General features: G+C 40.2%; 1 protein-coding gene across 2 annotated transcripts; it reads right to left on the bottom strand.

Annotated features, from left to right (window-relative positions):
* Window positions 1-8,985: 8,985 nt before the first annotated feature.
* KCNJ8 (potassium inwardly rectifying channel subfamily J member 8) lies at window positions 8,986-16,724 on the bottom strand. 2 transcript variants are annotated; one of them, XM_081483340.1, is made up of 3 exons: window positions 16,386-16,724; window positions 15,139-15,579; window positions 8,986-10,060 (listed from the first exon to the last, which is right to left on the bottom strand). In XM_081483340.1, exons 2-3 carry the CDS (start codon window positions 15,510-15,512, stop codon window positions 9,160-9,162), a joined length of 1,275 nt encoding a protein of 424 aa, XP_081339466.1. In that variant the 5' UTR covers window positions 15,513-15,579; window positions 16,386-16,724; the 3' UTR covers window positions 8,986-9,159. The 2 variants fall into 2 exon arrangements, with proteins under 2 accessions (XP_081339466.1, XP_081339467.1); XM_081483341.1 differs by having other exon boundaries at window positions 15,139-15,264.
* Between the last annotated feature and the right edge of the window lie 8,561 nt (window positions 16,725-25,285).

The raw sequence follows: 25,285 nt of genomic DNA, 5'->3' as shown, positions 1-25,285 counted from the left end.
TCATTTTTTTTACCACTCGTTTTCCGCTTTTTAACATATATTATTTGCTTAAATTCTTTAAAATTTTCTTAAAAAAACTGTGCATATAAAATAATTCACAAGTTATAATATACAGGTCAGTGGATTTTTACAAGGTGACTACACCCAAGTAATTAGCACAGAATTCAAGAAACAGAACCCTCAAAGCCTCCTCATGCTGTCTTCCAGGTATTACCCTTGGCCCTCCAAGGATAAATGATGTCCTGACTAGTAAACACCACACAGTTGTACTGCCTGTTTTTAACTCCTAATTTCTCAGTAGTGTGTTTGAACTATCTACCAACATAAGTAATTGTAAATGATTCATTCTCATTGCTCTATAGTATTCCATTGTATAACTATAATGTAATTCACATATCCACCTTATTAGAGATGAATATATGGGTTGTTTCCAGTTTGGGGCTATAGTAACAATGATACTATAAACATTCTTATACAAGCCTTTTAAGTATATACCCAAAGTAGAATTGCTGGATCATAGAATCTGTCATATTTAGTTTTAAAGACCCTGTCAAAAAGTTTTTCCAGATGATTGAGGCAATATACCTTTTCACTAGTAGTACATTTGAGTTTCTCACCCTCCCCAACACTTGCTTTTATCCTTTTTGGATTAACCATTCTGGTGGTATTAAATGGTATTGCATCATGGTTGCTAAAAAATAATCATTAAATGAATGATCACAGTTATGCTCCTACATGAGATATAAATCTAAAAATTATTTATAGATATAAATCTATAAATCTAAAATTTTAACCTGTATTTGCATTAGTGACATTGAGCACCTTTTGATATGTGTATTGGCATTTTGGACTCTTATGACATGCTTTTTAATTATTTTGATTTGGTTATCTGTATTTTTCTTATGGATTTGCAAGAGTTCCTTTTGAATTATAGATATGCATCTTTTGTAGAATATGAGAATGACAAATGTCTTCTGCCATTCTGTGCATTGCCTTCCCATTTGATCTAATGCTAAGCTGTAGTCTAGCAACAAGATGTACAAACAGCTTAAAACCCTGACATGACACTAACATAAAATATATATTTCTTTCTTACGTAACTGCCTAAAAGCTAGACAGTCCAGACTGATATATCTCTATCCCACAAAGCCATTTAGTGTCCTAGGTTATTTCCATGTTTTCTTCTTTTTTAAGTTGAAGTATAGTTGATCTGGGGCTTCCCTAGTGGCTCAGTGGTAAAGAATCTTCCTGCACTTCAGGAGCCACAGGAGACATGGCTTCGATCTCTGGGTCAGGAAGATTCCCTGGAGGAGGAAATGACAACCCACTCTAGTATTCTTGCCTGAAGAATGCCATGGACAGAGGAGCCTGGCAGGCTACAGTCCATAGGGCTGCAAAGTGTCAAATACGACTGAAGTGGCTTAGCACACACGCATAGTTGACTTATAATGTTGTATTATTTTCATGTGTACAGCATAATGATTCAGTATTTTTATAGATTATACTCCATTAAAAGTTATTACAAAATAATGTCTATAATTCCCTGTGCTGTACAGTATATCTTTGTTGCTTATCTATGGTATCCATGTTGTTGTTTTTTAGTCTCTTAGTCATGTGCAACTCTTTGAGACTCCATGGACTGTAGACTGCCAGGTTCCTCTGTCCATGGGATTTCCCAGGCAAGAATACTGGGGTAGGTTGCCATTTCCTTCTTCAGGGGATCTTCCTGACCCAGGGATCAAACCCACACCTCCTGCATTGGCAAGCAGGTTCTTTACCACTGAGCCACCAAGGAAGCCCTATGTTACACACAGTAATTTGTATTTCTTTTTTCTCTTTGGCCTCACTACACAGCTTGTGGGATCTTAGTTCCCCAATCAGGGAATCAAATCCAGGCCCACGCAGTGAAAACATTTAGTCCTATCCACTGGACTGTCAAGAAATTCATGGGTAATATGTATTTCTTAATCCCCTACCCCTAATTTGCACCCTGCTGCCTCCCCTCACCAGTAACCCCTGCTGTGTTTCCTGTCATCTGTGAGCATGTTTCTGTTTTGCATATACATTCATTTGTATTTCTTTCAAATCCACATGTAAGTAATATCATACGGTATTTGTCTTTCTCTAATTTATTTCACTAAGGATAATACTCTCTAGGTCCATCCACTCTGTTTATTTTTTCATTTTTGTTATGGCAGAGTAATATCCACCCCCTGCCCCCACCACCACACACACATACACAGACTCGCTTATACCACATTTTCTTTTTTTTTTTTTTTAAATAAATTTATTTATTTCAGTTGGGGGCTAATTACTTTACAATATTGTAGTAGTTTTTGCCATACATTGACATGAATCAGCCATGGGTTTACATGTGTTCTCCTTCCTGGACCCCCCTCCCACCTACCTCCCCATCCCATCCCTCTGGGTCATCCCATTGCCTCAGCCCTGAGCATTTGTCTCATGCATCGAACATGGAATGGTGTTCTGTTTCACATATGATAATATACATGTTTCAATGCTACTCTCCCAGAACATCCCACCCTCACCGTCTCCCTCAGAGTCCATAAGACTGTTCTATGCATCTGTGTCTCTTATTCTGTCTCGCATATAGGGTTATCATTACCATTTTTCAAATTCCATATATATGCATTAGTATACTGTATTGGTGTTTTTCTTTCTGGCTTACTTCACTCTGTATTATGGGCTCCAGTTTCATCCATCTCAATAGAACCGATTCAAATGTATTTTTTTTAATGGCTGAGTAATATTCATTTTCTTACATCATCAGTCTGGCCCCATCTGGCCTCTATCACATATGTGTCTGGTCCATGGGAGGGGAAAGAAGGTACAGAAATGGGGTTTTTAAAATCAGTGTTTTTAAAATCAAGAATGGAAAGTGGTCCATTTGACTTCCATTCATGGGCCATTGGCCCCAAATCAGGCCCTTGGCTATAGCTAACAGTATTAGAGGGAGGAAAATGTGGTAGCTCTGACCAAACAACTCTGTTGCTGTGAAAGAAAGGAAGAGAGGATTTAGAGGAGATAACGATCAGGCTGCTCACCATCTATTTTAGGCAAGCACTGTGATAAATAGTCTGGGGAAAAGACAATCTGAGGAGAGATGTATATGATATCAACAAGTTATATATGATATAGAGCCAGTTATTATGAAATAACCAATCAACAACAGTACAAATTACAGAGATGAAGAAGTAATTTAGATGGAGGATTTGAGAAGGCTTTGTAAAAGCAATAATTTTGGTAGATAAAAGAAAGCAGAGCTTCAACCTCAGAGACTTTCAGACTTGTATGGGAGATAGAATATGAGTGAAACAGTGAACTTGAGGCACTATGTTATACCTTGTAGTATTTTACACACAACACTATTTGAAGTGTTTAAGAAACAAGATTGTAAAGTGTGTTAGAATCAAACTGCAAAGACCCTGGAATATCATGCTTAAAGAATGTAGACTTTTTTCAATAGTCAATGGCGAATAATAGAAAACTTCTGAAAAATCTGCTAATATGTGGAGTTTCAGTAAAAAGTATATTTTAACTTCTGCTTTACAGGTAAATATTTTATCCTCCACTTTTTCAATATTTATTCAAAACAAGCTGAAGTAGTCCAATAGCATGTGGAAATCCAGCCTTAACATTTTTGTCTTCTCAAGTGATTAAAATAAACACTGTGAAAAATAAGAGTTTCAATTAAGTAACCCGAGAGTATTAGAGGTGGGGGAGGGGTATCATACAGTACAACCAACAGAATCTCCATGAGACCTGGAACACAGTTGAAAATGCGTACTAATGAAGATGTAAACACTCTAAAATGAAATCGGGCCCTGAGGTGGTATTTTGATCTGAAGTTGAAAGCTGATTAAGATTTTTCGTGAACTTAAATCTGTGCAGGAAATTATCAAGGGGGTGTAATTAGAGTCACTTCCTTCCTAGGTCCATGGGGAATTCCCATTACCATTGATGAGAACTGTGCATAAAGATCATGGGAAGAGAGTGGCCCTTGGGTTTCCTCTTAAACAGCCTGTAGGGTTTGTTATGGTTATTTTAATGCATTGGTCCTTGGAGACACGAATTTCAGTTCTGCCTCTACTTGTGACCTGGTGAAGATGACAAAAGCTGAGGGTGGGAATCCCAAGAGATATCTCTTCATTCTTTCTTCTTTATCTGTAATTATTTTATTATCAGTGAGGAAATTTCTTGTTCCATAAATGCCAAATCTTTGAGCAACAATAAAAAAAATGATTCCAACCAATGGAGAGGGAAAAGCTGTGCCCCATGTTTACTAAGTGGGTAACATCTGGGTTTCCCATGTGGCACTAGTGGTAAAGAACCCACTTGTCAATGCAGGAGACATATGAGAGGTGGGTTCGATCCCTGGGTTGGGAAGATTCCCTGGAGGAGGGCATGGCAACCCACTCCAGTATTCTTGTCTGGAGAATCCCATGGATAGAGGAGCCTGGCAGGCTACAGTTCACAGGGTAGCAAAGAGTCAGACACGATGAAGCAACTTAGCACACATGCATAACAACTTCTCTGGGAGTTAGATTTTGGGGACTGAGGTCATTTCTTTAAGTTACTACTGGTTCTGAGACACTTGAGTGTCAGAACACTTGGCCAGATAGTTAGAAATCTATCTAGGGGAAGAGGATTTTTTACTCAGAGAAAATCTTGAGTCAAGGGGAAAGTGATGAGGAATTGAATAAAATTGTGGGTTTGGGGTAAGTTAGAGCAGGATAAAAATGATAGTCCTAAGGTTGAGCAGTGTTCTCTTTTCTTACCAGCTCCCTGCAAAGCTATCTGTGGAAAGCTCTGTATCTTCCATTGTCTTCCCATGCCTGCCCAGTAACCAAGGGTAGGCCTCAGGTTTGGTTTTTCCAATTCTGACACCTAAGCCAGTTTTTCTTTCCTGATACTTTCCATCTCAGAGTACTTGGGTGCAGAATCAGCATCTACCCTGCTTATAAATCTCTACTCCTCCATAAAGAAAAGAAAGGCAATTAGTCATTTTTGCCAGATGGTGGTAGGACGTGGTAGAAGTTCAATATATATTAGTGAATGAACAAATGAATGATAGATACAAGAAACCAGAAATATCTTCTGTATGTAAAATGTTTGTCTTTACACGTTGTAGTGTAGTGTAGAATACTATTTGATGACAGGTAGTTGGCAGATATCCAAGAATCAGGAAAAGTAACTGAATTGGGCAGGTATAAAATCTCTGCTGCAGAATTTTTAAGAGATCAAATTCATGTTGCAAAGATTTTTTTCCTCTGTCCTTAGAAAATATAATGTCTTGAATTAGTCATTTACTAAGAATCCAGATAATCTCAAGGCAGTCCTTCATTTCAAGCTTTTGTCTTTTGTGAATGAATTAAACTATTTTAAATCCTTTATACACATTAGCTCCCTTAGTTCTTACAACAACTTATTCAGTAGGTATTATGATCATTCTGATTTTATATATGGGGAAAATGAGGTGCAAAAAATTAATTTTGTCAAGACCTCATAGATGATGTGTTGAAATTTAAACCAGGAGAGTCTGGTTGCAAAGTCTATTTTTCTTAACCACTATACTGCACTGTCTTATGAGATGGTACTAGAGCAGAGATCCTAAATAATCACAGAGGGAGATTCAGAATGCTTTCTAGAGAAATGTTCCATAGGAGCAAACTCATGATATGAAAGTTTGTATAGCTCTGTTTCACAGAACAGCAAGACCACTGCAGTGGAGTGGAAATGCTCCAGGGGAAGAGGTAGTAATAAGATGTAGTGGCTTATGGGCACTGGGAGGGGTTTTTATTTTCATTTTTAGAAAAACGGAAAGCCATATGCAGGTGTTAAGCAGAAGCATGATGTAGTATGATCTAAAAGAATATTGTGACTGCTGTAGGGTGACTAAGATGCAAGTAAAGAATCTAAATATTTAATATCAAATAATGTTTAAAGTCAATACATAAGTCAAAATTATACACACACATACACATAAAGGGGGCTTCCCTGGTAGCTCAGCTGATAAAGAATCCACCTGCAATGCAAGAGACCCCAGTTTAATTCCTGGGTCAGGAAGAGCCACTGGAAAAGGGATAGGCTACCCACTCCAGTATGCTTGGGTTTCCCTTGTGGCTCAGCTGGTAAAGAATCCACCTGCTATGTGGGAGACCTGGGTTTGATCCCTGGGTTGGGAAGATCCCCTGGAGAAGGGAAAGGCTACCCACTCCAGTTTTCTGGCCTGGAGAAGTCCATGGGGTCACAAAGAGTTGGACACGACTGAGTGACTTTCACACACATAAAGAATCTTATTTTCTAAAACTAAGTAGTCTTGAAACTGCCTAGCCAGTTAAATATATTTCAACAAAAATAGCTTCTGAAATCATTGCAATGTTCTAAAATATCTGTGGATTTTTAGAAATTGATGTGACCTTTTGTTTGATGTGGCTATCACTAGCTAAATGACATCCCCGTCTGAGCCATGACTTGCTATATGGGCCCCACCAAACTATTCCATTGACTTCCCCATGAAATCGATGGCTATGAGGTCCTTGACAGCAGTCTTTGGTTGCAGCTGGAAGGTGGCCTGGGAAACCATTCCTACCCCATTGCTTGATTTGCCCCTGGGTCATCTGGCCTCAGGAATCCTCATCTCAGCCTCACTGACTTATGTCGGGACATTACCTGCTCCACAGCCTGTGTCACCTTTACAAAGGTGGAGCTGCCACTGCATGGAACAACAGGCAAGTACTTGGCATGTTCTTGCTGGTGTGGGGGTTGCCTCCTGAGTCTGTTCAAATGCCCTGGGGTGGTATTGGGGGACCCGTATCTAACTAAGACCTGCCAGGAGGTCTGATATTAACTCTATAATCATTGGTGGGCTAAGTCTTATTAAGGTAGATTTTTCTTTAGCAAACTATATAGAAATGTTTCAATATACTAGCCACTGGTACACTGCATCCCTATATGCTAAGTGATGAGTACCCTGACTGGACTGAGGAGGCAATAGAGATATAGAAAACTTGTCATACTCTGGATGAAATTTTGCTAATGGAGAATATGTGAGATGTAAAAGAGAGGTGTAAAGTAGGACTTCCAGTCTTGGCCTGAGTGACTAGAAGAAAGGCTGTGAGAGGGGAGCAGGTTTTGATAGTAGGAAGGAAATCTTTAGTTTTAGAAATGGTAACTTTTAAATGTGTATTAGGTATCCAAGTGGAGCTTCAAGTTCAGCTCAGTTCAGTTCAGTCGCTCAGTCGTGTCCAACTCTTTGTGACCCCATGAATTGCAGCATGCCGGGCCTCTCTGTCCATCACCAACTCCCAGAGTTTACCCAAACCCATGTCCATCGAGTCAGTGATGCCATCCAACCATCTCATCCTCTGTTGTCCCCTTCTCCTCCTGCCCCCAATCCTACCCAGCATTAGGGTCTTTTCCAATGAGTCAACTCTTCTCATGACCTGTTTGATATACAAGTCTGGAATTCAAAGGAGTAGTTAAAATTTTTTAGAAATGATTAACTTGGTAACCTGAGAAACAATTTCCATTCATCTGGTTAGATGCATGAATCTTTTGTTTAAGATTTGTTGTTGTTTAGGTGCTAAGTTGTGTCTGACTCTTTCACAACTCCATGGACTGTAGCCTTCCAGGCTCTTCTGTCCATCGGATTTTTCAAGCAAGAATAAAGTGGGTCACCATTTTCTTCTCCAGGGGATCTTCCCAATCCAGGGATCAAATCCAGGTTTCCTACATTACAGGCAGATTCGTTGTCATCTGAGCCACCAGGGAAGCCCATAGAACATTCTAAAACTTGGAATGAAATGAAATCAACATGAAATTTTAAAAACATGGTTCCTTTGGAATAACAGATCTTGAAGAGAGGGACCCTCAGAGTTGAGTATCAACACTGCTTGATGTCTCTTTCATATGAGTCTAAAAATGAATGTTTTTTTCCTTGAACTTTCATTAGGGATAATTTTGTGGAAGAGAAACTGCAAAGCTACAGTGAATACAAAGAAAATATTTTAATAAAATATTCACTATAATGGAGGCTCTCAAGAAGTGAGAAGCCAAAAGTAGATGTCCCTTTGGGGAATTCAGTCCTAAGTGAGAGGAATGTTCTTAGCTGTTCTCCAAAGCTCTTTGCCTGGTTCTGCCAACAGGTGGCTATGAAGGGGACAAAGAAACCTCTGGAGGCCACTGTGAAGAACCAAGTGAGTGAACAGAATCCACTTAGAAGTGATTAGAACTAAGCAGTTTTTCTGTGGGAAATCCAAAAATAAATGAGCAAGTTTCTGTTCATGCTTTCAAGACCCTGAATGAGAAGTTAACAGGAACTTTCATTCATCAATCATATTGTGGGGTGATTTCTAGCTTCGAAACATTGAGCCTTACACTGCAATAAGCTGATTTAATAGAATAGGAATTTCAGTTTCTAGCTAGATTCCATTATGTTCATGTAGAAACATGATTAGAATTGAACTCAGTTGTTGTTTTCCAATTTCACAGATGTTCCTGCCTAACATTTTAGTGCAATTTTCCTAATACTATTTCTCCTCATAATATACAATTTGAGGAAAAAGTAAAACTCAATATTTACAAATTAATCAGCAATATAAACAAAAAAAACAAAAAAGGAACCAAGCAGTTTTTGCCTCAAGCTTTTTACCTGGTGCTGCAGTTAAAAAAAGAGAGGGGAGGGAGATAAGAAAAACATAGTTTTGGGTCCCCTTGCCCATTCTATCCCTTTTCCAGGGTGAACCATAGAAACAGACATCTGTGATGTCACCCATTAAGCATTTCAAGCAGTATCATTTCTTGACCCACTTTTGTATTCAAGGTCTATGACTATTTGTGTAATTCCTAAGTTTCAAATGGACAGAAATGAGAGCATTTCCTCTGCATAACCTAAGCCTATCACTTAGGGTGATAGGGTGATATTGCAAGGGTGAAACAAGTGTGAGACAGGAACCCTCCACCTTGTGAGTTACCATTTATTGACACAGAAAGTGCTGCTGTTGGAATATGCATATCATTTAGTGTAATAAGATAAACAAGGACAAATTATTGTGTTTCAGTTCCAGTGCAATCTGTCCATGCCCTGCAGAAACTCTTCAACAGCGGATCAAAGACTTTCTGGGGGCTGTCTTGCTGTCAGGATTCGGAAGTGTTCTGATTTCCCTCTGGAGTCATAAATTGCACCTTGGGCACCATGAGGGAAGAATTGTTCCGGCGGATGGAATTGTTCCTTCTCATGGAATTGTTTCTTCTCATGGAATTGCGCTTCCTCAGAGAATTCTGGTGGGACAATTCACTCTTCTGGAGGGTCTGGATAAGGATGGAAGGCTTCTCATCCAGCTCTCGGGCACTGCACCTTGGAGCGGCTACTTTCACGGTGTTGCCGAATTTGGAGTAATCCACAGAATACACGCCTTCCTCCTCGGTCACAATGGACACGAAGCGATGGCCCCACTGGATCTCCTCAGCGATGTAGGAGGTTCTAGCTTGTGTGGTAATGCCAGTAGTTTCGACCACTCCTTCTAGAATCACGATGACCTCCAGGTCTTGGTTGGCCAGGTCAGTGGCTGAGATATCATACAAGGGGCTGCGCTTGTCAATCACATGGCAGATGATCAGCGGGGCCACCAGGAAAATGTTATTACTCTCAAGTGGGTTGTCAACAGGAATGTCCAGTTGGTGAATAGGTACCACCTCGCCTTCCGGGGTCGTGGTTTTCTTGACCACTTGGATGCGCACAGAGGCACTGATGATCATGCTTTTCCTTAGGTCCCCCACGCGGAACATGAAACACAGTTTGCCGTTTCGGACGGCGATTACCGCATGGCGGCTGAAAATCAAGGTTTCCGCCCTTCGGTGAGCTTGGGCTGTTTTCATGAAAATGCAGCCCAACATGACCGCATTGATGATCAAACCCACAATGTTCTGTAGAATCAGGACTGTGATAGCCAGAGGGCATTCCTCAGTCATCATTCTCCCTCCAAATCCAATTGTCACTTGAACTTCAATGGAGAAGAGGAAGGCAGAGGTGAAAGACCTGTAAGGAATGAGATCAGAAAAGAGTGCCATCAGTTCAGATTTTTGAATCATGAAATAACACGTGAAGCTGAATTTTTCATGTTCTTCTTTCAAAGGCTATTTAAATTTTTTTTTCATCAAAGTGTTGTTGATTAACAATTTTGTGTAACTTTCTGGTATACAGCAAAGTGATTCAGTTATATATGTTCTTTTTCAGATTTTTTTCCATTATAGGTGGTTATATAATATTCAGTATAGTTCCCCACATTATACAGTAGGTCCTTGTTGGTTATCTGTTTTATATATAGTAGTATGTATATTTTGATCCCAAACTCCTAATTTATTCCTCTCCCCTCCTTTCCCCTTTGGTAACCATAAGCTGATCTTTTACATCTGTGAAATTAGTTCTGTTTTGTAAAGAAGTTCATTTGTATCATATTTTTAGATTCCACATATAAGCTGTATCATGATATTTGTCTTTCTCTGTCTGGCTTAGTGTGAGAATCTCTAGGTCCATCCACATTGCTGCAAATGGCATTATTTCATTCTTTTTTATGGCTGAGTAATATTCCATTGTGTGTATATATATGTGTGTGTGTGTGTGTGTGTGTGTGTGTGTGTGTGTGTGTGTGTGTACTACATCGTCTTTACCATTCACCTGTTGATGTCTAAAGGCTATTAAATACTTTTGGAAACACTAGCCAACTTGATGTATCAAATGTCCTATTCTAAACACAAGCACTTGTTCATTTTCTCTCTTATCTGCATGTATCATTGTGAAATACTTCACTTTCACAAGTGAAAAGTGAAAGTGCAAGTCACTCAGTTGTGTCCAACTCTTTGCAACCCCATGGACTCTACAGTCCATGGAATTCTCCAGGCCAGAATACTGGAATGGGTAACCTTTCCCTTCTCCAGGGGATCTTCTCAACCCAGGAATCGAACCCAGGTCTCCCTCATTGCAGGCGGATTCTTTACCAGCTGAGCCACAAGGGAAGCCCAAGAATACTGGAGTGGGTAGCCTATCCCTTCTCCAGCGGATCTTCCCGACCCAGGAATTGAACCGGGGTCTCCTGCATTGCAGGCAGATTCTTTATCAACTGAGCTATCAGGGAAGCCCATCACTTTCACAAAAGCATAGTTTATTTTGTTAAACTCCTCCAAGTCGATGTCTATTATTTATTGTCAAGCTGTGTTTAAGTGACTCGAGTTATATGGAACATCCTGAGTCATGAGTGAACTTTTTATTATTTATAACCTTTAAAATCATATTCATTAGTGAACACTATGTACCTTATATAGAGAAAGCACAGGGCTAAAGAGTGGTACAAAACATGTCATTCAAAATACTAGTATTTTTAAATAAAAAAAGAATGTTGTGCTATTTGAAACCAAACGTTTTCTTATTGATTGTTTCATTTTGTTCTCTAAGTGATTTAGAGAATACTGAAGCTTTTATAAGAAGGATTTGAGGTAGAGATTATTAAGTGACTGTGTCAGATCATAATTAATAAGGACACAAATCCTCTCATTTCTGGCCTAGTCTCTGAAAGAGACAGAAGGAAGGGGCCAAAAAGTGTCAGGGTTGTCTTGGGAAGATTTTTCAAACTGTGCTTCACTTCCTGATCACAGTGTAAACACTGATTTGGTAGTTTAGGGTGGACTTGCACAAGACTTCTGAAAAGCTTGCAGATAATTTTGATTTATCTCCCTAATTGAGAAGCACCACATTTGGTCATTTTTCCCTTTAATTTATTCACTTAACTATATAACCCTCGCTGCTGTGGCTTCTTAATAGAAACAGTCTTAGTCATGTCTGTCCTCCACTCCAATTTCAAACTTCTCATTTTATAGATGATAGGTCAACTGTCAAAGCATTAGCTGTTTCTTAATGCCACACACAATGAGTAAGCAAAATGTTTAAATATTTGGATACTGAGTATACACAATATACTTTGATGGGACACCATGAATGGTAAGCAAGCACACATAAGATGATTTTTTTTTCTACTAGGTTCATAATCAGGGATTTTTATTTTTTTATTTAATTGAAGCATAGTTGATGTCGCAGATGATTCCTTTAACTTTTAAATGAAAAAGTGCCTTTCTTATCCTTGCTGTTGCTAAAAAGATTCATGGAAAACCACAATGATTGCTTTTTGCACCAGCTACACACAAGGTATACTGTATAAACCAAAACCATGGTAAAGAATAAGAAGAGACCCCAGAGAAGGGGCACGGACACAACACTGATTTCTAATAATGTATACATACTTCAGGCTTTCCCAGTGTCTCAGTGTCAAGAATCTGTCTGCCAATGCAGGAGATGCAGGTTGATCCCTGGGTCAGGAAGTAGGAAACAGCAACCTGAAGTAGGAAACAGCAACCCACTCCAGTATTCTTGCCTGGGAAATCCCATGAACAGGGGAGCCTTACAGGCTATAGTCCATGCCGGTCACAAAAGAGTCAGATACAGCTTAGCAACTAAACAACATACATGCTTCAGGGAGCAGTGTAATGATGAATATGCCCAGATGTTTCATTTTAATGGCTTAAGAGACTATTCATATGCCACTTGTGTATGTTATTTATTTATGAAAGAACTTGCTTTCAAACATTATATGGTGCAAGACTCAGACTTTTAATGAATACTTGTGCTAAGCAACCTCAAGAGATGTAAGTGTTTAGCTTCTGGTTTGTTCTGCTACAGAGGGAGTTAGGCTGAATAAGAAGAAGAAATATGTTGGTTTACTTTCTGACTCATGTTAGAAAGTCATCTACATGAAAGGGAAGGTGAAACAGCCTAGAAGGAGAATGTTAAATATTATTTGGATACACTAGAGAATGTTCATTATAATAAGTTATTTTCAGTTTTGATGACAAGGTGGGACATTGAACTTATGAAAGGAAAGGAAATGCAAAAAAATTAGACATGTTATTAGTCATGTTTTAAATCTCCTTTGGGAAAAAATGGAAATTTTTCTGTTTCTACTTTTTTTTTGGTGAAAAAGTATTATTTACAGTTGGTTATGATTAAAATTTTTATTGCACTGAAGTATACATAGTACCACAATGTTAAAATAAAACCAGTAAGATTTTTAACATTAAAAGATGTCCAATAATATTTTTTAGGTAAGAATTAAAATTTAAAATGCTAAAGTTAAATCAACTATATTTCAATAAAAAGTTTAAAAATGTTTAGATAATCATTTAATAAAAATACATAAATAAAATGCTAAAATTGTCACACTGCTAAAATCAAGTTTGTTTCATTGTATCTGCAACACTATTTCTCATAGTGAACTGAATGTTCACATCAGCAAGAATCCATCAGAGGAATGAACATATCTCAAAACACCTCTTGTTGAACAATAAAAGCTAGCAATAAAACAGCTTTTAATAACCAGTGTACTCTGTCAAGTTCTTTTACAAAATCACTGAAAATATCTCCCTTGTAATGACATATCTTTAATCAATTGCCTAAAGACTTTTTTCCACAAGGAAAGCCAATATATTCATCTTGTGAATAAAATCTGTCACTTATTTTTCAAGGCTTATTATGTCTGTTTCTTTTATCTCATTTTATGTGTGTCTACTTCATGTTTATTAAAAGTGTACCTCGATAGGAAAATGATTCACCAATAGCAGTGCCAATAAATTTCTTAAAGAGAGATATTATAATGATATCTGACCTATACATATCTGTTAAACATAGTATTTTGTTTCCTTTATATTTGGTGTACTGATGATCACGTACATTTTTTTACCTGTATTTTCTTTGAGACAATAGTTTGTGACAAGTTTAAGACAAGAAAATAATATCTAACTCAATGGTAAAGGCAATGGATCAATTCAATTTGGCTTTCTTACTTCAAAATCTGAGCTGAAAGCTGTGGTATGTGATCTCTGTGACAAATACTGCATGCCCATTTTGATAAAATGGCATCACAAGTACTCAGGGAAGGGAAGAATGGGCAAGTTTACAGTCTGGGTTTCTGCTTCTTGCAGTGGTATGCTAATTTCACAACATTTCAGGATCAGTAAAGGTTTTATTCTTTCCAGTTTCCTGACAGAATGGTGCCTGTTCAAGTTGCTTTGTTTTATGAATTCTGTGAATTTGGGATATTATTCAGAAAATGTCCTGGAAAAATTGCTTGTATTATTACAAATATTTCTCTGCAGGGTGAATATTTTTGCAATTGATGTTATCTTTTTCCATCTTTAAACAAAAAAATTAAGAGATAAATCACCCCCAAGTAAATGTCTTAGGCCATGTGAAAATATGAGAAGAGAATCACTAAAACCAAATTCACTTATCTTTGAAACATTTATGATATAAGAAAAAAAAAATTAGGGCAATCTAAGAACTGCCTTCCTATCCTACTAAAACTTTTAGAGAAAACCACAATGTTAAATCACTTCTACATAATCTCTTCCATCAAAAGTTTGGACCAGTTTCTATAAAAAATTAGGTTTTTTCTAGTTCTGAATGTTAACATAACTATTAATTTTGGAATTAAAGCAAGCAATCATCTATTCAAGATCACCTTGATAAAGAAGAGCTTAATATTTATTTCATTTCTGGTGGATTTTTTTTTTTTTTTAATTTAGATCCCCTCTCCACCAGAGTTTTCCAATTTTTTTTCATTATTTCTGAAAACGTCACGGGAAGAGAAGTCATGGAACATTACTAGCATTTGCACATTTTTTGTTGATCAGTGATATTTCCTTGTGCATACTGGAACTATGGACAGCAGCTTTTTCAGACTGAAAACTAAATGTGTGCTTTTTTTTTTTTCAAGGAAGGTACTCAGTGAAATCCTTTTAAAATAACCAGTATAATATTTTCAAGGCTAGCGCAAGGGATTGAAACTCTACATTTTCAAAGACTCCTCATCCAAGGCTGCATCCCCCCAATTTTTTAATACATCAGATTTGTTTTTTGTTTTGTTATGTTTTTATATTTTTGCTTCTGAACGTACTAAAATAAAGTCTTTAGTTCACTGTCAACAGAACAACAGAGAGAAGACAGAAAGGGCAGTTTCATCTATTTTCCTGTACTGTCTTCCACCCCGCCCCAGCCCGACGCCTTCTTACCTGACGTTAGTCACACACACCGTGGACTCCAAGCCACTTTTCTCCATCCCGCTTTTCTCCATGTAAGCATAGATGTCCCCGTGGGCAAAGGCCACCAGCCACCACATGATGGCGAAGAGCAGCCAGCTGCAGAGGAACGACATGGTAAAGATGACCAGGGTGTGGCGCCATTTCAGGTCCACCAAGGTGGTGAAGATGTCCTGGAGAAAGCGTCCCTGCTCCCGGATGTTCTTATGTGCCAGGTTGCAAGCCCCGCTCTTGGCGATGAAGCGGGCCTTGGGGAGGCGGTCTCGGATGCGCGGTTTGCGCAGGTTCTCCGCCGCGATGCGCGCCAGCACATACTCCTCGGGGATGATGCTCTTCCTGGCCAACATGGTCCCGTCACCATAGCCAGCCTAGGCACCTGTCTGCGACCTGCCTCTCCTTCCCTCGAAACCCGTCCTGCGAGAGGGAAACCAAGATTAAGAACTTCCCCTCCTCCCGCTTCCTCGACTCTTCCATCCTTGCATGGAGGGGTGTGTCTATACCTTACAGGTGGCGTGCACAGCTAAAGGTAATGATCTTCTAGTGCTTGAGTTTTTAGATCTCGGGAAAATTACTTGGTCTGAACCAGAACTGTTTTAATAGTCCTTATCGTTTTGAACACTTAAGGGCACAGCCTTAGTTAAAACCAGGAGCCTTCCTGTAAACAGCTTTAATGATAATTCTGATATTACCCGCGCCTGTAGATGACTGCAAAAACCCAAGCGCACCGCGACCGCGAGGAAAACTGAGGCTAGCTTGGTATCACGATCTATTTAGTAAACTACTCACATGACGTAGCAATATTAAAAGTAGAGAGGGGTAATTCTTTTTCTGTTATTTTTAGAAGTAGGCAAAGAAAAAGTCGTGGACACTCCTGCACAGTACAAATAACACCTCGACAAAATAATAAGCAGTGTGCTATGTAATTTTACGAAGAGGTATTTTACATTTGAAAGAAGTATGAGTTGCATTTTTTAAAAAAAATTCCCATTTGAACTCATAATGTAATAACTTGAACTTCTTTATGACAAAGGGATCAACCATGCAAGCTGCAGGAAAAACCCGGATAACAGCCTGCCGGCTGCGTAAAGAGTTCATGAAAAGACTGTGCCCCGAAAATCCCTCCGACGTTGTCAACCTCGCCGGTGTTTTGCATTTTAAATCTTTTGCGGGTACGCGCTCAGCCTCCCCCTCCCCTCCCCGGGAGGAGTGTTGAAACTTACAGACTCCGGGCCGCTGGCTGGGCGGCCTCAAGTCCCCGCATTCGCCAGCCGGCTGCGGACAGGTCCCTTGCTGTCCCATCTCCGCGCGCGGGAACGGTAACTGCGACTGCCGGAGGGACCGATCCGGGGCCGCGTGTCCTCGGGAGAAGAGTTAAAGTAATAAAAGGTGCAACTGAATCTGCACCCGCTGGGGCGGGCTGGAGGAAGCGGGATGGTTGTAGCTCTTCCCCCTCCCTCTGCTCGGCTCTAGCCCTGGGCCGCTGCCGGGGGCGGAGGAGGGGTTGCGGGGAGAGGAGCTGTGGGTGATGCTCCACAAATCAGTTTCCCATTTCGGGCTTTGACGCGCGCCAGCCCTCTGAGGCAGCCGAAATTCCGAGATGGGGGCGGGAGGGGGTGACGGGGGGAGGCGAATCCGGGGGAGTTAGGGAACCAGCCTGGGGGAGGGGCGGCGGGGGAAGGCGGGGCCTGTAGAACCTGCTCTTTCGCCGGTAGCCGAGACACCCTGCCGCCAGCATGAATTTGAAAGGCTCCCAGCTCAGGGGAGAGAACCTCGAGTTCGAGTGCATTGACGTAAAGGGATTTTTTTTTTTTAAACCTGGGTAGGTAACTGTGCTACTTCAGATCGGGTAAAACCAGAGATAGAAATTAGCAAATATTCTTCAGAGGCGTCCAGGCTGTGTGCACACGTGATTATTTACATTAAATTTCCGTCTGGTAGGGATGATACAAGTAGAAGATGTTCTGAAACCCACTTCGTATATTTCTTCACCAGCAAAAGCTGGTTCTCAGGGAATAACACACACACACACACACACACACACACACACAAAACTGCGACCAAAAAAAAAAGTAGAAGAAAAAAACCACTCAAAGTCTCTTCCAATAAAAAAAATGTTATCCCAAACAGGGACTGCTGTCAACACTTTAGAACCCAAACCATCGTCTTCAGTAATTGGTGGCTTTCTGAAATGTTGCAGCTTCTCGCTCTTGTGTAGATGTCCTGGATGATAGAACAGAGCAACTGTGCACAAGAAAGGTTATACAGTAAGTATCTTTCTATAACTTTTTGAAAAGGAGCCAGCAAAGACAAATGTGCTTTCTCCCACAGGTCAGGCCTCCTGATTTGGCACTTGTGTTAATGGAAACTTTAATTCTTGGAAATTTCATGTATTTTCCAAGACTCAGAGCAGAAAGCAGTATGGAGCATAAACAATGTGTTCATTTAATTACCAAGAGACCTAAAATTAGTCTTTAATGAAGGCAAATGAAGAATCTTTTTTTCCTCCTCCTGGATAGACCTGCTTAACCCCTTGAAGCCGGGGGATCCTAGTCTATTAGTGGTACCTCTGTTCTCCACTGTTGTGAATTTTTACAGTAATTTGTGTAGTAGTTTTACTACAAGTGTGTGGCGATCCAATTGTACAGTTAACCCCTTCATTATTCCATTTTGCAATTGTTTGGTGTACAATTTATTCCTGTTATTTTAGCTGGGATAACATTCCTTAAATACCTATTAGGGCAAGGGATATGTACATATATATATATATATAATCACAGTTGCTGTTCTTAAGAGATAGACAGTTGTAGTAAGAGACATGGATTTGATAATAAACTCTAATACTAGCAAGGATGTAATTAGAATGTGAATGGAAATAGAACTAATCAAGATATATTAAGACTAGAAGACTAAGGAAAGAAATCTTCATAGATTATTTGGCATCTGATCTAGTCTGAGGGGCTTCCTCAGTGATTCAGCAGTAAAGAATCTGCCAGCAGTGCAGGAGACACTGGTTTGATCCCTGGGTTGGTAAGATACCCTGGAGGAGGGCATGGCAACCCACTCCAGTGTTATTGCCTAGAGAATCCCAATGGACAGGGAGCCCGGCGGACTACAGTCCATGGGGTCGAAAAGGGTAGGACATGATCACTAGTCTTTGAAAGACCAGATATATTTGGGTTTGGAGCAAAACTGAGAAAGGACATTCCACTTTTCTCAGGAAGGAAGAGTGTGAGGGGGGATTGACAAGAGTGAGCCATGTTTTAGTAAGAAACTAATCAGCACTGATGCAGCAAGGTAGGCAAAAGAGCGGGGTTGGATGCGTGGGTCCAGTGCTCCCTGAACAACCTCTGTCACCACCACTCTGAACACTTAAGGAGCTATTCCTGTCCTTGTCTCATGCCCTCTCCACTCTTCCCCACCGTCCATGAAACTGAGGGCTGCTAGAGAGCAAGGCTGCGACTCAAGCCTCTAGCACAGTCAGAGGGGCTCAAAGTCAATGAATGGGAAAGATAAGGATGAAAATCATGCCGATACCTCAAAAAAAAATCCCACAAAACCCAAGAAACCAGACAGCCTTAAATGCTCAAAAAAAGAAGTCTGGACAGTCTTTAGGAGGTAGTGGTAAGCCATGGAAGGAATCTGATTAGAGAACACCAGAAGTGCCTGCTTTAGGAGGGTTGCTCAGGAACAAGAGGCCAAAATGGCTTTGAAGGTCGCATTGCTAAGTAGAGTCCTTTCAGTCTCTAACATTTTGTGACCGGCAGAAGGGGCCACTGGAAACTGTTGTGTTAATTAGAGAAGGAGTGAGGTCTGGGGCTCATAAGCAATGTCAGCAGACAATATACAAATGTATATAAAAGGAAAGCTACCGAGTCAATATTTGAAGCTCACAGTCACAGAGGACTGTGACATTGTGATGAGAGAGAAATAGTAGGGAAACTGAATGGGAAATGGTGAACTGTTGAGGAGAATTACGAGCAGATTGGCCACAAATCCATATCGGAATGCTGTGGAAATTCTCTTTTGTGATAATAATCATATTTAGAATTCAGTTTTTTTTCTAGTGAGATGTAATTCTTCCAAATATGCAGTTTCAAGTTTTGATTTGTTTTGAAATGATAAACTCTGTACCCTACTTTTTAGTAGTCAGTGCTTCAATTTAATTCAAAATAAGGGCACTAAGAATACACATAATAAAGGTTAATTTTAAGAAACAGATAAGTAAAGTTTTGGCAATAATACACCTAAAAGCAAATAGCAGGTGGAGAATGTGTACTATAAAAGCATCACAGGCTTTCTTTTTCTTTTCTCTTTCCTTCCTGGCATTTTTTAAACCAAATCGTTATGTCTTTTTCCTTTAACTAATTTTCCTACACGGAGTGGAAGCTGCATGAGGACACGTAGTTTGTTGTTAATACCACAGACCCAGTGTCTGGAATTGTTCCTAGCTCCTGGAAATGGGTACTCAACAAATACTCGTCAAATGAAGGAACGAAGGAAGAGTGCTTGCAACCCTGTGTTTCTCTCTGTCTTGCACTTACTCTAACTCTCATCTTTCCTTCTTTGTGTATTTACAACCATTTCTCATAGTCCACATAGGTAATCTGAAGCTTGGGGGTCTCCTTGAAGTCTTTATTGTTGTCATTGTTCAGTCACTAAGTTGAGTCTGACTCTTTTGTGACCCCATGGACTGTAGCCTGCCAGGCTCCTCTGTCCATGGGATTCTCCAGGCAAAGATATTGGAGTGGGTTGCCATATCCTTCTCTAGGGGATTTACCTGACCCAGGAATCAAACCTGTGTCTTCTGCACTGACAGGCTTATTCTTTACAATTGAGCCACCTGGGAAGCCCTCCTTGAAGTTTGGGGCCATACCTGTCTGCAAAGATTTCATTACTCATCATCTCTCCCTTCTCTCTTTATTTTTTCCTTCTCTTCCCTTCAAACTCCTTCCTTCTTCAGCAACTCTCCTCACTACTCCAGGTCCCCAGTACTTACATTTGTTTACATATGAAACTTGTTTAAACTTGGCATTTGCCGGCTATGTTTCTCTTGACAACTTTTGAACCTAATGGAGATATATCTGTATCCCCAGAGGTCTTTGTGGACACAAGTAGCTACTAAATAAATATCTATTATTAATTTATTCTAGTTCTTCCCCCTATGATCCCCTTTTTCTCATATTATAGGCCAAATAATGAACATTTAAATTTACTTCTGAGAAATTTGTGAAGGAAATCAATTTTTCAAGAACATATTTACTACTTCAGGCTTATTTTATTGGTCTGCTTATTTAATCACTCTTGCTGTCATCCACTTAAAATTTTCTTAACTGTTCTATAATGTCCTAATTACTCTTTTAAGAGTGAAGACTGATTTGTGCATTACTCCCAGAGGAGATCTCTAATGAACAGAGCTAACTTTAAATTTTATGATTTTCTTGACTTTAGGAATCCAGTAAGAATCTGCTCATGTTACCTCCCAGAGAAATTTATACAGTAATCGGGAAACAATTTAAGGATAAGGCAATGGTAACCCACTCCAGTACTCTTGCCTGGAAAATCCCATGGACGGAGGAGCCTGGTAGGCTGCAGTCCATGGGGTCGCGAAGAGTCGGATACGACTGAGCAACTTCACTTTCACTTTTCACTTGCATGCATTGGAGAAGGAAATGGCAACCCACTCCAGTGTTCTTGCCTGGAGAATCCCAGGGACGGCGGACCCTGGTGGGCTGCCGTCTGTGGGGTCGCACAGAGTAGGACACGACTGAAGCGACTTAGCAGCAGTAGCAGCATTCACTTATAAGTAAACATCTGTTAGATTCCTTTTAGACTTTATGTGCATTTTATTTGCAGATAAAAAGATTTCTGCAGTTCTCATTCTCCTAAGAAACAGAGTTTGTCGGGTGACTTCAAACAAGAAAGGCTGATGCTTTCCCCATTTGTCTGCTGCTTTGATTATCAAATACAAATCAGTGAAGTCCTTGAAAGGACTCTTTTTAAAAAATTTATTTATTTTTTAATTGAAGGAAAATTGCTTTACAGAATTTTGTTTTCTGTCAAACCTCAGCATGAATCAGCCATAGATATACATATGTCCCCTCCCTCTTGAACCTCCCTCTTATCTCAGGTAAAGGGTAAAGGCCTTGCATTTGATGACTTTGCCTTTGATTTGACTTGTGAATTTAGAACTCTTTGTTTGTCTGAGCCTTATTAGACTTTAGAATTTGGAGAGTCTTCAAAATGACAATGGAAACGATTCATGTTAGCAGCCCAAATAACAGTTGGTCTATTTGCTTGGTCTGCTGCTCTATTAGTGTCCTCATATAAACCACTTTGGAACATATTGCTTTGGAATCAACTTAATAAAACTGTTACATAAACTAGTAATCAAAACAACATGTTATACACTCACTTTTTTGGAGTTATCATGAAATGGGAATGACAATATAACCCTTGGTACTTATCTGTTCCAGTGATTTCAGAGAACATTTCTTTTTGAGATATGTATCTATTATGTGCAAAAGAACCTCACTCTCCAAATTAGGTTACCCGTTTCTTCAACGATATCCATTAGAGCCATCAGTGGAAAAAAATGTCCATGCGGCTTGCATGTGCAACACCTCAAACTTCTGCCAGCTCACAGGTGTGAATCTGTGAGCCAGGAAGGAGGCATTCATAACAATGACTATCTTTTAATATACAACCAGGTGAACAAAACAAAGCCCCTGCTCCAATGCATTCTTAGAGAGGAAGGTGTTAGCAAACAAGTAGACAAGTAATACATTCTATAATTATCAGTGGTGTTGAAATTTATAAAGAGGGTAAAGCAGGAAAAGGAACAAGAGTAACTGGGGCCAGAGATGGGCAATTTTACCTAGAGTTCAGAAAAGACCTCTTTGCGTGTGTGCCTGCTCATTCACTTCAGCCATGTCCAACTCTTTGCCATCCTATGGACTGTAGCCCTCCCATCTCCTCTGTCTATGGGATTTCCCAGGCAAGAATACTGGAGTGGCTAGCCATTCCTTCCTCCAGGAGATCTTCCTGACCCAGGAGTCGAACCCATGTCTCTTATGTCACCTGCATTGGCAGGTGGGTTCTTTATCACTAGCGCCACCTAGGAAGCCCCAAAGGCCTCATTAAGAAGGCTAAATTTGAAAAAAGAAATCAGTCAGAGACTCAGGCAGCCTGAGAACAAGTATAAAGACTTTGAGTTGGGAAGAAGCTTGGTGTGTTTGAAGAATAGTAACAAGATCAATATATCAGATGGCAATGAGGAAAAACAGATGAGATGGGAAAAATGGGAAGTGCATTCACTGATCCATCCATCTCTCCATTTATCCAGTGAATAAAGATTCAGAATCTGCATATTCTAGGTGATGAAAACATTGAGCTAATTATTTGGGCAGCTTTGTGAGAATTAGGTTATTTTCCTGACCTTACCTAAGAGTCGATTTGAGCATCGCATGATGTGCAAAATCAAATACCTACCAGGTGGAAAGCTGCAACATACTCAAAACATCTGATGTAAATATCTTAGTCACTCAGTCGTGTCCGACTCTTTGCAACCCCATGGACTGTAGCCTACCAGGCTCCTCTGTCCATGGGATTCTCCAGGCAAGAATACTGGAGTGGGTTGTCAATTCCTTCTCCAGGGATCTTCCTGACCCAGGGATTGAACTCAGATCTCCCACACTGCAGGCAGATTCTTTACCATCTGAGCCACCATGCAAGCCCTAAAACATCTGACCCATAATCCTAAGCTCTTTTTAGTGAACAATATCTCAAAGTGAGGATTGTTAATCTGTGATCCAGCTACATGAGAGACACATGGTTACCTTATTTTAGGCTCCTCCAAGCTTTTATGAAGGAAAGATAGAATAAGATAATATCTTTGGCCCCCAGATTGAAATATCTTTCATAAGATGGTATAAACACTTCTCAGTTCAGTTCAGTCATTCAGTTGTGTCCGACTCTCTGCGACCCCATGAATTGCAGCACGCCAGGCCTCTCTGTCCATCACCAACTCCCGGAGTCCACCCAGACCCATGTCCATCGAGTCAGTTATGCCATCCAATCATCTCATCCTCTGTCGTCCCCTTCTCCTTCCGCCACCAATCCTACCCAGCATTAGGGTCTTTTCCAATGAGTCAACCCTTCGCATGACGTGGCCAAAGTATTGGAGTTTCAGCTTCAACATCAGACCTTCCAATGAACACCCAGGATTGATCTCTTTTAGGATGGATCGATTGGATCTCCTTGCAGTCCAAGGGACTCTCAAGAGTCTTCTCCAACACCACAGTTCAAAAGCATCAATTCTTCGGCGCTCAGCTTTCTTCACCATCCAACTCTCACATCCATACATGACCACTGGAAAAACCATAGCCTTGACTAGATGGACTTTTGTTGGCAAAGTAATGTCTCTGCTTTTAAATATGCTATCTAGGTTGGCCATAACCTTCCTTCCAAGGAGTAAGCGTCTTTTAATTTCATGGCTGCAATCACCATCAGCAGTGATTTTGGAGCCCCCAAAAATAAAGTCTGACACTGTTTCCACTGTTTCCCCATCTATTTCCCGTGAAGTGATGGGACCAGATGCCATGATCTTAGTTTTCTGAACGTTGAGCTTTAAGCCAACTTTTTCACTCTCCTCTTTCACCTTCATCAAGAGGCTCTTTAGTTCTTCTTCACTTTCTGCCATAAGGGTGGTGTCATCCGCATATCTGAGGTTATTGATTTTTCTCCCGGCAATCTTGATTCCAGCTTGTGTTTCTTCCAGCTCAGCGTTTCTCATGATGTACTCTGCATATAAGTTAAATAAGCAGGGTGACAATATATAGCCTTGATGTACTCCTTTTCCTATTTGGAACCAGTCTGTTGTTCCATGTCCAGTTCTAACTGTTGCTTCCTGACCTGCATACAGATTTCTCAGGAGGCAGGTCAGGTGATCTGGTATTCCCATCTCTTTCAGAATTTTCCACAGTTTATTGTGATCCACACAGTCAAAGGCTTTGGCATAGTCAATAAAGCAGAAATAGATGTTTTTCTGGAACTCTCTTGCTTTTTTGATGATCCAGCGGATATTGGCAATTTGATCTCTGGTTCCTCTGCCTTTTCTAAAACCAGCTTGAACATCTGGAAGTTCACGGTTCACGTATTGCTGAAGCCTGGCTTGGAGAATTTTGAGCATTACTTTACTAGCATGTGAGATGAGTGCAATTGTGCAATAGCTTGAGCATTCTTTGGCATTGCCTTTCTTTGGGATTGGAACGAAGACTGACCTCTTCCAGTCCTGTGGCCACTGCTGAGTTTTCCAAATTTGCTGGCATATCGAGTGCAGCACTTTCACAGCATCACCTTTGAGGATTTGAAATAGCTCAACTGGAATTCCATCACCTCCACTAGCTTTGTTCGTAGTGATGCTTTCTAAGGCCCACTTGACTTCACATTCCAGGATGTCTGGCTCTAGGTGAGTGATCACACCATTGTGATTATCTGGGTCGTGAAGATCTTTTTTGTACAGTTCTTCTGTGTATTCTTGCCACCTCTTCTTAATATCTTCTGCTTCTGTTAGGTCCATACCATTTCTGTCCTTTATCGAGCCTATCTTTGCATGAAATATTCCTTTGGTATCTCTAATTTTCTTGAAGAGATCTCTAGTCTTTCCCATTTTGTTGTTTTCCTCTATTTCTTTGCACTGATCGCTGAGGAAGGCTTTCTTATCTCTCCTTGCTATTCTTTGGAACTCTGCATTCAGATGGGAATATCTTTCCTTTTCTCCTTTGCTTTTCACTTCTCTTCTCTTCCCAGCTATCTGTAAGGCCTCCTCAGACAGCCATTTTGCTTTTTTGCATTTCTTTTCCATGGGGATTTTCTTGATCCCTGTCTCCTGTACAATGTCACGAACCTCTGTCCATAGTTCATCAGGCACTCTGTCTATCAGATCTAGTCCCTTAAATCTATTTGTCACTTCCACTGTATACTCATAAGGGATTTGATCTAGGTCATATCTGAATGGTCTAGTGGTTTTCCCTACTTTCTTCAATTTAAGTCTGAATTTGGCAATAAGCAGTTCATGATCCGAGCCACAGTCTGCTCCTGGTCTTGTTTTTGCTGACTGTAT

This window comes from Giraffa tippelskirchi, chromosome 4 (genome assembly GCF_054371585.1).
Source record: "Giraffa tippelskirchi isolate mGirTip1 chromosome 4, T2T-mGirTip1v1.2.pri, whole genome shotgun sequence".
In the NCBI taxonomy this organism is placed as follows: domain Eukaryota; kingdom Metazoa; phylum Chordata; class Mammalia; order Artiodactyla; family Giraffidae; genus Giraffa; species Giraffa tippelskirchi.
The sequence above is the reverse complement of the archived record's forward strand: the minus strand, read 5'-3'. Positions and strand labels throughout refer to the sequence as shown.

Coding starts and splice junctions, on each gene's coding strand:
- KCNJ8 (XM_081483340.1), bottom strand. CDS start 15,512: ATGTTGGCCAGGAAGAGCATCATCCCCGAGGAGTATGTGCTGGCGCGC. Junction 10,061..15,138: donor GTGTGTGTGACTAACGTCAG/GTAAGAAGGCGT, acceptor CATTCCTTACAG/GTCTTTCACCTCTGCCTTCC.